The sequence below is a fragment of the Thamnophis sirtalis genome, unplaced genomic scaffold (genome assembly GCF_051295495.1).
Source record: "Thamnophis sirtalis isolate CommonGarterSnake01/CBP01778 unplaced genomic scaffold, rThaSir2_p1.2 scaffold_9, whole genome shotgun sequence".
In the NCBI taxonomy this organism is placed as follows: domain Eukaryota; kingdom Metazoa; phylum Chordata; class Lepidosauria; order Squamata; family Natricidae; genus Thamnophis; species Thamnophis sirtalis.
The window spans coordinates 73,638,853-73,656,725 of record NW_028261389.1 but is presented as its reverse complement, the minus strand read 5'-3'; the positions used below and the strand labels follow the sequence as shown (position 1 = coordinate 73,656,725).

Genomic DNA, 17,873 nt, shown 5'->3' with positions numbered 1-17,873 from the left:
GTTCGCACCTTTTCGGTAGAACCGGTTCGTCAAATCTACCGAACCGGTTAGAAGAGGTTCCACCAGTTGACCCGAAAAGCAGGCCACACCTACAGAAGAGGTTCCAAAAAATTTTGAAACCCACCACTGGTCCTTGGATATGATTATTCTACACTATCATGCTCATATTTATAAAACTCAGTGCCTCTGTGAAAGGTAAGGATGACTACTGCATTTGTGGTGCAATCAGAACATTGCGTGTGTTGAAGTTGTTTTAACACAAACCAAAGATGCCTCTTAAAAAACAAGTTTACATCCTATTCTTATGGATGCCAGTGCTGTGTGTGAGGTAATTTAAGGTGGTTCTGACAAGTGTCGTCGGCATCTTCATATCCGGTCACATGGGCGGCAAGCCACTCCCGTCCGGTCACATGGGCAGCAAGCCACTCCCATAAAGGAGGCCACACCCACAGAGTAGGTTCGAACAATTTTTGAAACCCACCACTGCATCCCTCCCTCCATGGGAGTCCAGGTGCTTCAGTGAGCAGTGTGTGAAACTTTGGCCGTGCTCCTTGAAAGAAAGTGTTGGCAGGGTGCCGATCACGCACCCGGGCTGGCTACATTCATTCTTGGCCGTATTTTAGATTCCTAGCTTCAATGGACAACAAATCTAGGATTGACGCTGAGCGCTTCTCTTCGCTAACAGGCGGCCAAGCTAAGTGCCTGAAGGACCCCCATCCTGCCACTGATTCATATTAGTGATCCGCGGGATTTAATATTATAAATTTAGTGGTCCCCGAGGTCTGAAAGGTTGGTAACCCCTGCTTTGGGGTACATATAGTTCTTGACTTACAACGGTTTGTTTTGAATTAATGGCCCTCAAAAAAGTGACTTATTAGGCGTACAGCATTGCAACATCCCCCATAGTTGCGTGAAACTTTGGATGCCTGGTTCATCTTTATGATGGTTGCAGTGTCCCAAGTTCACGCCATCCCCTTTTGTGACCTTCTGACAAGCAAAGTCAAGAGGGAAACCCGATTCACTTAACGACCGTGCTACTAATTTAACGATTGCAGTGATTCATTTAACAACTGTGGCAAGAAAGGTCGTACGATGGGGCAAAACTCACTGAACAACTGTTAGCAAAGGACATTTTGCGCTCAATTGTGATCGAGGACTTACAGCACCTGTATCAAAATAAGATCACAAAAACCTTCTAAATCTGCCTTCTTTGACTAGCAGCATAATGACTCCCTTGTTTGAAGGTCTGAACATCTGCAGCTGGACTGATCTCACCAGAGGTTTGACAGGCACAACAAAAATGAAAGGCACCTGCTTTACCTGCAGAATGAAACCTCCTCTTCAAATGGTGAGTTTTCTGGCTGGGTTCCAGGCTTAAAGTCGCTGACGTTGAAGTATGACAGGGTGTGATTGATGAAGCCGTGCATGGTCCCGTTGTGACTGTACACATATTGGTAGACAAGGCGTGGAATAAAATCCGAAGTTACTGCAATCACAAAGGCCTGGAAGAAAACAAAGTTGTTTTCCACATCAATCGGCAAGAGGTACTGTTAGAAATTCTGTTTAGATAAAGCACCACGCAGAGCAAACAAAGAGCACAGTCACCATGTGCTTTACTGCTCAACTGTATTACTGTAACAAGAAACTGGAAACTCTACTTAGAACAAAAGAGCATCCAGTATATACCATAGATCCAAACTTGTAAACACTGCCATCTACTGCCTAAATATTACTGTAGTTGTTGCATAAAAGTACATTGCAACAAGGAATACCAACAGGATAATATAGTTGGAAGGGACCTTGGAGGTCTTCTAATTCAACTCTCTGCTCAAGCAGGATACCCTATACTATTTCGAACAAATGGCTGCTCAGGCTTTTCTTAAAAACTTTTGGTGATGGAGCACCAATGGTGGGTTCCAGGTGGTACGCCCCAGTATGGGAGGACCGGTGGTAGCTGGGAGCAGCAGCCACTGTACCAGAATGGTGGCTCATTTGGCCCACCCACCCGCATTCCTTACCGCTTTTTGAGGGAAATGGGGCCAATTGCGCATGTGCACACAGCATACGGCGCCTGCGCGACCTCCGCTGAGCAGCTGAGTGCCACAGAGCGGTGGCATGCACCGTACGTGCCCACCAAGGATGCCCGACCCCATCGCAGTGTACCACTTGCGACAGGATGCTGAATCCACCTCTGTGGCGCACCCACAACTTCTGAAGGCAAGCTGTTGTTCCTTTGACCGATTGTTCTCACTGAGAGGAAATTTCTCCTTATTTTTCATTTATAACAATATTGTCAGAAAACAGTTCTGGACACATTGAATGAGAGAATGCCCTAAATAGTTATAAAGTGGTATCCATCAGAAATGCATCATCCATCTGAATTTGCTGAATGACCAAAGATTTTAGCAGTTGAGTTGGATCAGGGAGCCACTCCAGAGGGCAAAAAAACTTGGACAGCTTCTAGATGTCAATGATGGGCTTTATCAAGGTCTTTGTTTCCTACTTCTGGCCATCTAGCTATGTTCCCCCTATGCTCATCCACACAGATTAAGCCAGGGGTGGGCTTCAAAAATTTTAGCAACAGGTTATCTGCCCAGTTGCTGGGTGGGCGTGGCCATGGTTGGCATGGCCTAGTTGACCTCCTGCACAATGGCGCCCCCCCCTGCAGAGGTGGGTTTCAAATTCCAGCGCTACCGGTTCGCTCCGTACTCACCTGTGTGTTTGCCCACTTGTGACGCTTTTGTGCATGCACAGAAGCATCTGGGCAGTTGGTCAGAGCCACCCATCGCCACTACTACCAGTTCGGCCAATCCAGGCCAATCCGGGAGCAACCCACCTCTGGGGAGGGGGGGGGGCGTTTTCATCCTTCCCGGGCTCCGGAGACTTCCTGGAGGCTGGAAATGGGCCCTTCCAGAGCCTCTAGGTGGCCCTTTTTGCCCTCCCTGAGCCTCCGTGCGGGCCCTGCACTTACCTGGCATCCAAAATGGGCCATGTGGAGACTCCTGGGAGGGACGGGGTAGGTGGGGTAAGCCAGGAGTGGGATTTGCCGAAATGTGTATAACAGAGGTGGGTTCCTACCGGTTCGCACCAGTTCGGTAGAACCGGTTCGTCAAATCTACCGAACCGGTTGGAAGAGGTTCCACCAGTGGACCCGGAAAGCAGGCCACAACTACCGAAGAGGTTCCAAAAATTTTTGAAACCCACCACTGACACACACATACACACACACACACAGAGACTCACACAGAGAAAGAGAAAGAAAGGAAGAAAGGAAGAAAGAAAAAAAGAAAGAAAAAGTGAGAGATGAAAGGAAGAAGGAAAAAGGGACAGAGACAAAAGGAAGAAAAGAGAGAGAGAGAGAGAGAAAGAAAACACATGGCTGGCAAGCCACTCCCACCAGGTCACATGGCCCGCAAGCCACTCCCACAAAGGAGGCCACACCCACATAGTAGGTTCGAAAAATTTTTGAAACCCACCACTGGTGTATAATCTTCACTAAAGGATCACCCATACCCAGGCTAACCTGGATTAAGTGTAATATCACGGCAGAATAAAGATATTAGCATCTCACCTTGTTTCAAGGGGCCAAAAAGTTATTTGATATCACCAGGGGAAAAAAAAGATTAATCTTCCTCAGTTGAGGAAGTTGCTTTTGACTCCTTAATATTTATTGGCTAATTTAGAGCAAACCAGTATTTGTTATGAAAACGTTACACTTTGGAAGTATTCGGATCATTTTGAGAGGTGCAGAGTGATTCTACAAAACTAAGGAATGGAATGTAAACAATACTGGGTTTAGTTCATGCAACAGGAATGTCACTTTTGAAAGATAATTATATATATATATATATATATATATATATATATATATATATATATATATATATATATATATATATATATATATATATATATATATATATATATATATATATATATATATATATATATATATATATAAAGAAAAAAGGTAAAGAATTGGGAGAAGACAAAAAAGCCTTTTGTGCCTCAAAAGTCCTTAGGCATTAGATAGTTTAGTAACAATAAGCAGAATCTTTCTATTTTCAACAGACGGTTGAGAAGTTAAAAGAGGAAGAGAGATGTTTGCTGCAGAATTACTGTTTCGGTGCTTTGATATGTGAAACAACTGTTTTCATATTCAAATTACTTAAACATGAATTCTGGAAAATATACTGTGGTGAAGGGATCCAAGGGAGGCTTGACTGTCTTATAACGGAAGCAAAAGAATAAGAGAGCGGGAAGGGATCTTGGAGGTCTTCTAGTCCAACTCCCTGTTCAAGCAGGAGACTCTAGTCTATACTTTCTGGGCAAAGGGCTGTCCAAGCTCTTCTTAAAATCTTCTAGTTTTTACATGCATTGTCCATTTTATTTGCATCATCCATACTGGGTTTGGATTGCAAGATCCCACCAACACCTTCCTGCTGGTCTTGGACGAGAAGACCTCCAAGGTCCCTTCCAGTTCTGTTTTGTTCTTTTATGTTTTGTTCTGCTCCATTCCAATATTATTCTATTCTATTCTATTCCCTTCCGTTCCATTCCCTATTCTATTCTACTCCATTCCATTCCAATATTATTCTATTCCATTCCATTTCCATTTCCATTTCCAATTCCTATTCTATTCCATTCCATTCCATTCCAATATTATTCTATTCTATTCTATTCCATTCCATTCTATTCTATTCCATTCCATTCCATTCCATTCTAATATTATTCTATTCTATTCTGTTCTGTTCTATTCCATTCCAATTGCTGTTGCTATTGCTATTGCTATTGCTATTGCTATTCTGTTCTATTCTATTCTACTCCATTCCCATTCCATTCCAATATTATTCTATTCTATTCTATTCTATTCTATTCTATTCTATTCTATTCTATTCTATTCTATTCTATTCTATTCTACTCCTTCCATTCCATATATTCTATTCTATTCTATTCTATTCTATTCCATTCCATTCCATTCCATTCCATTCCATTCCATATTTTGTATTATGTTCTGTTTTCTTCTGTTCTGCTCCCTCCTCCCCTTGTGATGCCTCTGACGGTGTATGTTAGAACTGCATCCATACTGGCCGATCTCCAATATGCTGTCCATTGGCCTATCCAAACAGAAAATATGGGCGGCTATATTTATGAATAAAATTGACCATTGTATATATTTCATGGGTTAGAGGGGAGAGGAAAATGGAGACTAAGACTTCCTATGATTTTGGCTCCATCTTCACGGGTTCGATTTATGAGCAAAAGCTTTTTAAAAATTATGTCAACAAAGACTTGAATACTGGCACAGTTTCATTTTAGAAGAAAAATGCACATAAAGCTACATTTGACTGACTCTGTCCAATTTCTTATGTCGCACCAGTAAGCTCGAAGCCAATACTTACATTAATTATGACTGAAAACTTTCCGATGCCACTCAAAATATTAAACCAGATTCCTGCAAGAAAGCATAAAACTTTGTTAAGAACTCTTGGTCGGCTCCTCGTTAAGCAAATTCTAAATACAGGTAGTCCTCGACATATAACCATAACTAAACCTACAATTATGGTCATAAGTGGAGACAGTCATTAAACAGGTCATTATGCGACAGTGCCCAATTTTGTAACCTTCTTTGTGGCAGTTGTTAACTGGACATTAAATGAATGCTTTGATCATCAACTGAACCCATTGTTTGTTACAGTTCATTTTTTTGCTGGAAGTTGGAAGTAAGCCCCCTTTTGCATCAAAAATGTTGTAAATCACGGCCGCGTGACCATGGTCATACTGAAAATGGATATCAATGAGGACTAGTTGCCTAGTGTCCAAAATGCAGTCACATGACCACAGGGAGAGTGGGGCGGCTGCCGGAACATCAAATCTGCATCTTAAGTACCTTTTTCGAGCTCTGAGGTAACTTACAATAATCCAATAATACAATAGCAGAGTTGGGAGGGACCTTGGAGGTCTTCTAGTCCAACCCCCTGCCTAGGCAGGAAACCCTACACCACTTCAGACAAATGGCTATCCAATCTCTTCTTAAAAGCTACCGGTGTAGGAGCATTCACAACTTCTGGAGGCAAGTTGTTCCACTGATTCATGGTTCTGACAGTTAGGAAATTTCTCCTCAGTTCTAAGTTGCTTCTCTCCTTGATTAGTTTCCACCCATTGCTTCTTGTCAGGTGCTTTTGGAGAATAGCTTGACTCCTTCTTCTTTGTGGCAACCCCTGAGATATTGGAAGACTGCTATCATGTCTCCCCTAGTCCTCCTTTGCATTAAACTAGACATACCCAGTTCCTGCAACCGTTCCTCATATGTTTTAGTCTCCAGTTCCCTAATCATCTTTGCTGCTCTTCTCTGCAATCTTTCTAGAGTCTCTACATCTTTTTTACATCGTGGTGACCAAAACTGAATGCCGTATTCCAAGTGTGGCCTTCCCAAGGCATTATAAAGTGGTATTAACCCTTCATGTGATCTTGATTCTATCCCTCTGTTTATGCAGCCTAGAACTGTGTTGGCTTTTTTGGCAGCTGCTGCACACGGCTGGCTCCTATTTAAATGGTTGTCCACTAAGACTCCAAGATCCCTCTCAAAGTTACTACTATTGAGCATGGTACCTCCTATACCGCACCTGTGCATTTTGTTTTCCTTGCCTAAATACGTAGAATGTTTTTTAAGTAACCCACTGTAAGTTGAGGATGGACTATGTCAGGGGTGGATTAGGCCAGCGGGGTGCTTAGATTTGGCCTGCGAGGTCTCACTGGACCAACTTGGGGTGCCTCTGCCAGCAAAAACGGAGGTCAGGAGGGCTGCGGGTGGCTCCACGCGAGCTCTGTTTTCACTGGAAGAGGATTGTAAGAGGCTGCCCCAGCTGAAAACAGAGTTCAGGAGCCTGTTTTCATTGTCAGAACATTTGGGCCACCACAGGTGCTCCCTAACAGAAGTGATGTCATGCTGGCCACGCCCAGCCTTGCCATGTCCACCCTGCCCCTCCAAGGTCAAACACAGCCCTGATGCGGCACTCGATGAAATCAAGTTTAATACACCTCGCCTATGTCATATTTCCCTTAACATGGTTTCCTGAATCTTTATTTTTGTATTAAAAAAAATACCCCCACCACCACCACCACCATACCTATATCCTTTGCTCTCACAGTATCGGGCCGTCTTAGTTCAGCCACAAACTTTTTGGCATCGAGTCGAACTTCAATGACGTTGTTCAACAAGGCAAACACTGGAGCCAGAGGAAAGGAGGCCACAAAGAGAGTCACAAAGCCGAACTGTATGACTAGAAGACAAGAAAGGAGGAGGAGAGGGATATGAGGGGAGGGATAAATGACCACAGAGCAGATATAAACATTTCAGGTGGAAGGTATTAAAGTAGGACGTAAAGTGAGATTTGGACACTAAGTGTGAAACCTACTGGGTCAGGCTGGACAGCCTCTCAGGGCCCCTTTACCTCTATATTAAAAGCCACATAGACAGAGTTGGAGCTTGCAAAAGAACAGGAAGCAAGGGCCTAACCACAAGATGTTCTAGCCGAGGTCCCTATGTCAAAACCTATGTCAAAAGTCCATACCACAAGGTTCAATTAAAATTCGTTAATGACACGTACTCCATAACAAAAGGAGAAGTAAGACCCCCATCTCCTTATAAGGCTTTCCCCCCAAAATAACCAATAAGAAATTAGGGTTACCGTGTTACGCTGCCTTTGAGAATGTATAAGAACGCGTGCTTCGATAATGAAGGTTGTTCACAACTTGCAATGCTAAGCCATGGGCTAGCTTTCTGAACCTGGCTGCCAAATAAACTTTTCCTATATCCCGAGAAGTCTAAAGCCTGTCATTTTCTGCAACAGTATATCTCCTTCTAGATATACTCTATAGGGTATATCTCCTTCTAGAGTATATCTCCTTCTAGAGAAGGTGTATTCACCGACTCGGATTTGAATTCTAGCATCAGGAAATCCATGAAACGAAGCAGGGATGTCCAACCTCAGCCACTTTAAGACCTGTGGACTTCAACTCCCAGAGTTCCTCAGAACCACAGTGGGACCATCCAAGGTTTTCAGAAATCTGGGTTGTCATACAATAGAGGTAGCAGTGTGTTGGATTCAGGCCTCATGTGGGTTTTCAACAGGAGACTGGTAAGCCAAGAGGTCACTCTAAATGCCAATGTCCATTTTGGGTAAAGAAGGCTGCAAGATGTTGCCAGATATTTTCTCTTCTTGGATGGATAGTTAAGACTACAGAACATACCTTATTCTGAATATAAATTTTTTAAAAAATATAAAGATACTTCTCCTACTGGTAGCTTATGAGTTATCACTTGTTGTTCGTATTTTATGATTTATGCGCTGTAAAGCATTATGGAGCGGTATATAAATCTAAATGCTATTGCTCAAAAAAGCCGAGGTGGCGCAGTGGTTAGAGTGCAGCACTGCAGGCTACTTCAGCTGACTGCAGTTCAGCAGTTCGGCTGTTCAAATCTCACCGGCTCAAGGTTGACTCAGCCTTCCATCCTTCCGAGATGGGTCAAATGAGGACCCGGATTGTTGTTGGGGGCAATATGCTGACTCTGTAAACCGCTTAGAGAGGGCTGAAAGCCCTATGAAGCGGTATATAGGTCTAACTGCTATTGCTATTATTTTATTTAATCTTATTATTATAAAACAATAAAACACAGATTAAATCTAAGGATTTGGGCATTGATAATACACAGTTAAAGAGACGCGGTGGCTCGGTGGCTAAGACATTGAACTTGTCGAACAGAAAGATCGGCAGTTTGGCGGTTCAAATGGAGTGAGCTCCCATTACTTATCCCAGCTTCTGCCAACCTAGCAGTTCGAAAGCACGTAAAAATGCAAGTAGAAAAATAGAGACCACCTTTGGTGGGAAAGTAACAGGGTTCCATGTGCCTTCGGCATTTAGTCATGCTGGCCACATGACCACGGAAATGTCTTCAGACAGCGCTGGCTCTTCAGCTTTGAAACGGAGATGAGCACCGCCCTCTAGAATCGGGAATGACTAGCACATATGTGCAAGGGGAACATTACCTATGGTTAGGCAGATAATTGTCTTAGTCTGACAGTGACATGTGGTGAGCTTTATGGCTGGTGAGGCAGCAATTTTTTTTAGACTTGTGGATTTCAACTCCCAGAATTCCACAGCTAGGCATGCTCAGTTCCGATTTAAAACGACAGCATTTTCCCCCCTTGCAAAATAAGTTTTCCTTCATTCTTTTTCTTCTCCCCCCCCTCCTTCCTCCCTCTCTCCCTCCCTCCCCCCTCTCTCAAACAGACACACGCACACAGAGAAGTTGGATCCCTCTCTCACTCACTCACTCTCAAACAAACACAAACACAGAAGTTGGATTGGATATATTTTCCAATGGCTTGAAAGCAGCTCCTCTGCCATACCCCTCCTTTCCCTGGTGCCTTCCGATCCGAGCCTTTGATTGCAGGTGGAGCCACGTTGCCTTTTCAAACTTGTACTCAGTGAAGCTGGGCTTATATACTTTTATCCAGCCCAGCTGTGTGTGTGTGTGTGTGTGTGTGTGTGTTTGAAAAGGGTGTGTTATCCTTGGGACCCAAGACAGGCATATCATTCCTTATTTATTTTATCTCAGCTGCTGAGTCTTCCTTTGAGGTTCAGCAGTCCAGAAATGTCACTAATAACATCTGCAGGGGATAAGTTATTACAATAGCAGAGTTGGAAGAGACCTTGGAGGTCTTCTAGACCACCCTCCTGCCTAGGCAAGAAACCCTACACCAACCACCTCAGAGCCAAGGTGGCGCAGTGGTTAAATGCAGCACTGCAGGCTACTGCTAGATCAGCAGGTCAGCGGTTCAAATCTCACCGGCTCAGGGTTGACTCAGCCTTCCATCCTTCCGAGGTGGGTAAAATGAGGACCCAGATTGTTGGGGGCAATATGCTGACTCTCTGTAAACCGCTTAGAGAGGCCTGAAAGGCCTATGAAGCGGTATATAAGTCTACTGCTATTGCTATTGCAAAATGGCTATCCAGCATTTTCTGAAAAACTTCCAGTACTGGGGCATTCACAAGTTCTGGAGGCAACTTCTGTTCCACTGATTCATTGTTCTCACTGTCAGGAAATTTCTCCTCAGTTCTAGGTTGCTTCTTTCCTTGATTAATTTCCACCCATTGCTTCTTGTCTTGCCCTCAGGTGCTTTGGAGAATAGCTTGGCTGTACCCATTTTCTGCAGGACCTACCGGTGAAAAATAGGAATATGCAAACTATTTCAACACAATGTTCAGCAGCTCCAAGGCTTCTAGTGTCATCACAACGCTGTTTTATTACTTCTCATTTCTGGAGAGAAAGCTCTACTGTATTTGGCAGCACAGAAACCTTTGAAATTCTACTACCGGCAACGATTTTTCCCATGCATTTTTTGCGGGGTGGCAATTAGTATATGCAACATGTCTCCACGTGCTGCCCCAAAAGAAAACATTCAAATCCTAGAATGTCATGAAGATTACAGAGGAATGTTGTTGGCGTCTGGGGGTGAGCAAGTTTTGATGGTTTCTCCTGCTTTGGGGAAAACATTTCCATAGCTTCGAAATTAATCCGGCTGGATTTAGAGGTATTGAATTTAATTTTGCCTTTGCCTGATGTTTATCAGAAGGACAATCTTACTGTCTCCAAGAGAAAAAGAATTCATTGCGTTTTATTTATTTTATTTTATTACTTTACTTTACGTTACGTTACTTTACTATTATTTTATTTCATTATTTTATTTTATTTCATTATTTTATTTTATTATTTTATTATTTTATTTATTTTATTTTATTTTATTATTGTATTTATTTTATTTTATTATTTTATTTTATTATTTATTGTATTATTGTATTATTGTATTATTGTATTATTGTATTATTGTATTATTGTATTATTGTATTATTGTATTATTGTATTATTGTATTATTGTATTATTGTATTATTGTATTATTGTATTATTGTATTATTGTATTATTGTATTATTGTATTATTGTATTATTGTATTATTGTATTATTGTATTATTGCATTATTGCATTATTGCATTATTGCATTATTTTATTTTTTATTTATTTTATTTTATTTATTTTATTTATTTTATTTATTTTATTTATTTTATTTATTTTATTTACTTTATTTATTTTATTATTTAAATATTTAATTTAATTTAATTTAATGAATTTAATTTACTTAATTTTACTTTATTTTATTTATTATTTTATTTTATTTTATTTCTGCTGTTAAGTGAGACATTCAGGGAGTTTTGTCACATTTTTACGACATTTCTTGCTCCAGTTGTTAAGTGAATCACTGAGGTTGATAAATTAGTAACCTGAGTGTTAAGGGAATCTGGTTTTTCTATTGACTTTGCTGATCAGACGGTCACAAAAGGGGATCATATGACCTTGGGACATAGCAATGGTCATAAATATGAACCACTTGCCAAGTGTCTGAATTTTGATCCTGTGATCATGGGGAGGCCAGAAAGGCTGTACCTATGAAAAATGGTCGTAAGTCACATTTTTCAGTGCCATTGTAACTTTGAACAGTCACTGAATGAACTGCTGTAAGTTGATTATTTATAATTAATTCTTCATTCTTGTAGGACTGATACAGTGGCCTAGAGGTGGAGCTCTTGCCTCCCAATCAGGAGGCTGTGAGTTCAATCCTAGGTAGAGGCAGATATTTCTCTCTCTGGGCACAATGAGAATATATCTGCCGAATAAAACTCCTCATCGGAGACAGGAGAGGCATCTGGCCAGTAAAACACTCTGCTAGCTCCATTCAGTTGCTTAGACTCCATCCTGCAAGGGATTATGGAGTCGTTAAAAGATGATGATGATGATGATGATGATGATGATGATGATGATGAATTGTTCATTCTTGTCTTCAGCAAAGCATCTAATCTAGTCATTTCATGTCTATGAACTTCTCTTATTAGCAAATTTCCAAATATGGGATGAAGTTTCTGGAAAGTTGTTGTCATACTGGATGTGAAACTTGATAGCTGGAATCAATTTAAACCTGACAATTTAAATTTCACTTTGAAAATAAAGAGACTTACGACATAAAGTATTTAACTCCTCTCTTCTTCGTTGTAGAGGCATTTATTTCAAGATTCAAGGGCGCTATTGAAGTTCTCAGTGGTTACTCTATGTTTAAGTATGCAACAAACATACTACAGACCTCACCATTTGTCTTTCCAGTTGCTTATTACTCTGCGGTTATTGATTACTTGTTAGCTTGCAAGAAGCTAAAGTTAATTAAGTCATCAATATGAAAGTAGAAATGATGCTTTGGTTGGGTAAACAAAAAGTAGAATTTTCTGGTCCCCTTCAGGCCACAGAATCAGTTTTCCTGATTTTAAAATATCAGTGAAAATGTATCAAGGAAGATATTACAGAACATATTAAATAGTCTCACAGTTGCCTGAATGGCCTACTGAAAAATAGCCCTTTAATGGCTCATCTCAACCTGGAGGAAAGTATTGAGTGGAGGGTCATATACATTGTCTAAGGACAGGGTGTCAAATTTGTGGTGTCACATTGCTGTCACATGAAATATCACATTTTCCCCCCTTTGCTAAACAAGGGATGGCCGTGGCCAGTGTGTTACACATCTGGCCCGTGGGCCACAACTGTTCTTCATATACCGCAAAATCTCCTTTCTCACCCCAATCCAGGGGAAGGATACTGCAAAATCTCCATTCCCTCCTTACTCCAGGGGAAGAATACTGCAAAATCTCCATTTCAACCCAACTCCAGGGGAAGGATACTGCAAAATCTCCATTCCCTCCCCACTCCAGGGGAAGGATACTGCAAAATCTCCATTCCCTCCCCACTCCAGGGGAAGAATACTGCAAAATCTCCATTCCCTCCCCACTCCAGGGTAGGATACTGCAAAATGCCCATTCCCTCCCCACTCCAGGGGAAGGATACTGTAAAATCTCCATTCCCTCCCCACTCCAGGGGAAGGATACTGCAAAATCCCCATTCCCTCCCCACTCCAGAGGAAGGATACTGCAAAATCTCCATTCCAACCCAACTCCAGGGGAAGGATACTGTAAAACCGTCATTCCCTCCCCACTCCAGGGGAAGGATACTGCAAAATCTCCATTCCCTCCCCACTCCAGGGGAAGAATACTGCAAAATCTCCATTCCCTCCCCACTCCAGGGGAAGGATACTGCAAAATCCCCATTCCCACCGCACTCCAGGGGAAGGATACTGTAAAATCTCCATTCCCTCCACACTCCAGGGGAAGGATACTGTAAAATCTCCATTCCTTCCTCTCTCCAGGGGAAGGATACTGCAAAATCTCCATTCCCTCCCCATTCCAGAGGAAGGATACTGCAAAAACTCCATTCCCACCCCACACTGGGGCCAACCAGAGGTGGTATTTGCTAATTCTCCGAACTACTCAAAATTTCCGCTACCGGTTCTCCAGAACCTGCTGAATTTCACCCCTACTTTAACCCATCTCCCAAGTTTGCAGAGTTAGACAATTAACACTTTGATTTCAGACAGCTACCGAGCAGAACGAATGTCTTCCAGCATAAACTACCTGTTTGACCTCAAGAGAACTTTTATTCAATTAATTATGGAGTATTAGTTGACATTTGCCCTGAGAACAATGTAAAGCCAGATGTTTAGAATATGTAGGATTTCCATTGGAGAAAATCTGCAACATCTGCAAAATTGTTCTGCTGTGGCACAGATCACACAGCAGAATACCGCACCCCCTTGTTATCTTCTGGCCAAAAGGCCACTCACACAAAAGGAAAGGAAAGGTGTGCCATAAAAAGACACATGCTTTTTTGACAGTTCCACACGAAATGTCAAAACAACTCTTACATTATATTTATATTAATACCATCCGCTGCTGGAACATAACATTAAAAATCCCTCCAGGGGAATCTTCCTCTGAAAAGTATCTCAGGAATATGTATTTTTTTTCCCAAAATATAATGAATCTGTGCAGCCTGGCACTCAGACAAATCCGTCGTCAACAGGCATATAGAGATAAAACAACATCTACATGCCATTCAAAAGGGATAAAAAAGAAATAATAAATAAAATGAACTAAAAGGGGAAGAAAAAGACCAAAATGCTTCCTCACCAGCAATCAACACCAAGATATGCAGAGTTTTACATCAAGATTAATACTAGACCAATAATTAAGTAGTAAACAATTGTGGGAAGTTATCATCCAGCCCTCTCCCAGAAAAAAATGAAATATCCTAGGAAATATTGAAAAGGCAGAACATTTCTCTGGATATGAAAAGAAAGAAACATGTTTTAAAAGACAGAATAGTTGCCTGTAGCTTCCTGCCCATCCCCACTGTTAATGGGCCATTAAGAAGTCCAAGCTAGTCCACTCTACATAATAAAGACTTCCCCACCAGCTGCAGGAAAGCATGATAATATTGGCCCTTTACTCAACTGACCACATGGCATCTGAGAACTCAAACAAACCTGGATTCAAAATGCAGCCTAGAGAGTTGCCCCTGCATGGCCCCATGGGAGTCTGACAACCAATCAGAATACATTTCTTACACAGGAACAGGAAACAGAGAGGTGGGACTAAACAGGTTATAAAAAGCCTAGCAAGCCCCTCCCTCAGCCCTTCTCTTCTTCTCCACCAACATTGAAGCATGTGATCACCTTTTCTGTTCAGGAGCTCAAGCCATGTGGTCCTGTCCACCAATAAACCATCTTTCCAAGCAGCCTCCATGTCTCCAGTGTCTTTTTCCCCACTTGGGGAGCCGAACCCAGAAGGACATTTCTTTCAGCACAATACCCCAATCAAGGAACTACCAATTCAAACAACCAAACAGTAAACAACAGCCTAATCAAGGAACCAACAAGAACACACCCTTGAACGCTGAGAGGGCAAGCCACTGGTATATAAACTGAGAGCAAGCCCTCTTCCCTGCTAGGACTGATGATGCTACTTAGTTGGGTAATGAAACATTTGCAAGAAAACAACCAAGCTCAGAATGCACCAAGAACCCCATAAATAAGAATTTTAATTCTGTACACAAATAGAAACAGGCAGATATTTTTTTTCCAGAAACAATATGGGCCCAAGTTATACTGAACTGTTCTCTTTCATTCAAAGGGCCAATGGAGATCATGTGGCTGTTTATTCTCCTTTGTTAGACACATCTAAAACAGGTTTCTCATTTGTAACTTTAAGGTGTGTTGACTTCAACTTTAAGATGTGTGGATTTCTATTCCCAGAATTCTGGTTGGGGGATTCTGGGAGTTGAAGTCCACACATCTTAAAAGTTGTGACGGTTCAGAAACACTGATTTGAAAGGAATAGTCAACTCTGAAGGCTACCTTCTACTACAAGACCCATAGGTCCAAGCCTCCTTCTTCAACAGGACTTTGAAGATTGATCTAAGGTCATCTGACAGAATCAGAAAAAAAACCTAGAATAACAGAGTTGGAAGGGACCTTGGAGGTCTTCTAGTCCAACTTCCTGCTTAGACAGGAAACCCTACACCACTTCAGACAAATGATTATCCAACATCTTACAAACTTCCAGTGTAGGAGCATTCATAACTTCTGGAGGCAAGTTGTTCCACTGTTTAATTGATCTAATTGACAGGAAATTTCTCCTCGGTTCTAAGTTGCTTCTCTCCTTGATTAGTTTCCACTCATTGCTTCTTGTTCTACCCTCAGGTGCCTTGGAGAATAGCTTGACTCCCTCTTCTTTGTGGCAACCCCTGAGATATTGGAACACTGCTATCATGTCTCCCCTAGTCCTTCTTTTCATTAAACTAGACATACCCAGTTCCTGCAACCGTTCTTCATATGTTTTAGCCTCCAGTCCCTTAATTGTCTTTGTTGTTCTTCTCTGCACTCTTTCTAGAGTCTCAACATCTTTTCTACATCATGGCAACCAAAACTGAATGTAGTATTCCAAGTGTGGCCTTACCAAGGCATTATAAAGTGGCATTAACACTTCACGTGATCTTGATTCTATCCTTCTGTTGATGCAGCCTAGAACTGTGTTGGCATTTTTGGCAGCTGCTGCACACGGCTGGCTCATATTTAAATGGTTGTCCACTAGGACTTCAAGATCACTCTCGCAGTTACTGTTATTGAGGTAGGTGCCACATATACTGTACCTGTGCATTTTGTTTTTCTAGCCTAAATGTAGAACCTTACTTTTTTTCAACATTGAATTTCATTTTGTTAGATAGTGCCCAATGTTCAAGTCTGTCAAGATCCTTCTGTATTTTAAGCCTGTCTTCTGGAGTGTTGGCTATTCCTGCCAGCTTGGTGTCACCTGCAATTTGATGAGTTCCTCATCTATCCCCATCTGTCCAAATCAAGAGAGACTTCTGCCTCTAGGAGCCTGTAGCCTCCATGCTCCAGAAGGTATGTGTCCAACTGAATTCCTAATTGTTTATAACAAATACAGTTAAAAGGATGTATTTCAGCCAACCTGACACTGGAGAGTTACAACAAGAGGAAGTCAGGGATGTCTTAAATCTTGGACAAGCAGGTTTTGAGGGAAAGATAAGAGGGATTTATGGCTGCCCCAGCCTTACTCATTTCCATGTATTCCGGAGTCAGCCCCATGAATGGTTCCAAGACGTAATCCAGCTCCCACTGCTGAGGCTGCTTAGATGGATCTGAATGGCTTTCCTTCTTCTCCGGCCTCTCATCTTTTAGTTTACGGAACAGTTTCTTTAATTTCCTGGAAATATAAAAAAAAAGCACGCCATTAGCTCAATTGCAGGGGGAAAATCATTCTATTTTTAAGGGACTTTGCGCACGACAGAGCTTTGGTCTCTGTGTGTGTGTGTTTGTGTGTGTGAGAGAGCCATCTGGCACCACAGATACAGGCTAATTCTTACCGTTTGTGATTTAGAAAGCCCCAGCTTTCTCTCTGTGTGTGTGTGTGTCTGTGTGTGTGCTTTTAAAATCCACTGATGCGGATGTCCTTTTTGAAAGTCTTCCAAAAATACACTTTTACTCTGGTTCCTATCATGTGGTCGATTTTTTTAAAAAAGCATCTTGAGAAATTAAACCAGGTGATTCAGAAGGGAGTAATTCATGAAAACGATCAGCTCTCTCTCTCTCTCTCTCTCTCTCTCTCTCTCTCTCTCTCTCTCTCTCTCTCTCTCTCTCTCTCTATCTATCTATCTATCTATCTATCTATCTATCTATCTATCTATCTATATGTGTGTGGACAGGGGGAGGGAGCTGGAACCGGTTCTAAACGGCACTGTAGATTTGTGGAACCTCTTCTGTAGAAGAGGTTAGAACTGGCAGGAACGCACCCCTGCACTAGGCCCACCAGAGGTGGGATCCTACCAGTTCGCACCTGTTCGGTAGAACCAGTTCGTCAAATCTACCGAACCGGTTAGAAGAGGTTCCACCAGTGGACCCGGAAAGCAGGCCACACCTACAGAAGAGGTTCCAGAAATTTTTTGAAACCCACCACTGACACACACACACACACGCACACACGCACACACACACACACAGACTCACACAGAGAGAGAAAGAGAAAGGAAGAAAGAAAAAAAGAAAAAAGAAAGAAAAAGTGAGAGATGAAAGAAAAAAGGAAACAGGGACAGAGAGACAAAAGGAAGGAAAGAGAGAAAGAGAGAGAGAGAAAGAAAGAAAGAAAGAAAGAAAGAAAGAAAGAAAGAAAGAAAGAAAGAAAGAAAGAAAGAAAACACATGGCTGGCAAGCCACTCCCATCAGGTCACATGGCCCACAAGCCACTCCCACAAAGGAGGCCACACCCACAGAGTAGGTTCGAAATTTTTTTGAAACCCACCACTGAGGCCCACCCACACTGCATGCTCATGTTTCCAGTCTTATGGCACAGAAAGAAAA

At 42.0% G+C, this 17,873-nt stretch overlaps 1 protein-coding gene across 1 annotated transcript in view; it reads right to left on the bottom strand.

Moving 5' to 3' along the window:
* Window positions 1–17,873, bottom strand: part of ANO2 (anoctamin 2) — a 151,395-nt gene that overhangs the window by 15,854 nt on the left and 117,668 nt on the right. The window contains exons 20-23 of the mRNA XM_087722261.1: window positions 16,574–16,722; window positions 7,131–7,283; window positions 5,403–5,455; window positions 1,319–1,502 (exon numbers count right to left, since the gene is read on the bottom strand). Coding sequence (XP_087578387.1) covers window positions 1,319–1,502; window positions 5,403–5,455; window positions 7,131–7,283; window positions 16,574–16,722 — 539 coding nt within the window. The remainder of the gene's footprint in view (window positions 1–1,318; window positions 1,503–5,402; window positions 5,456–7,130; window positions 7,284–16,573; window positions 16,723–17,873) is intronic.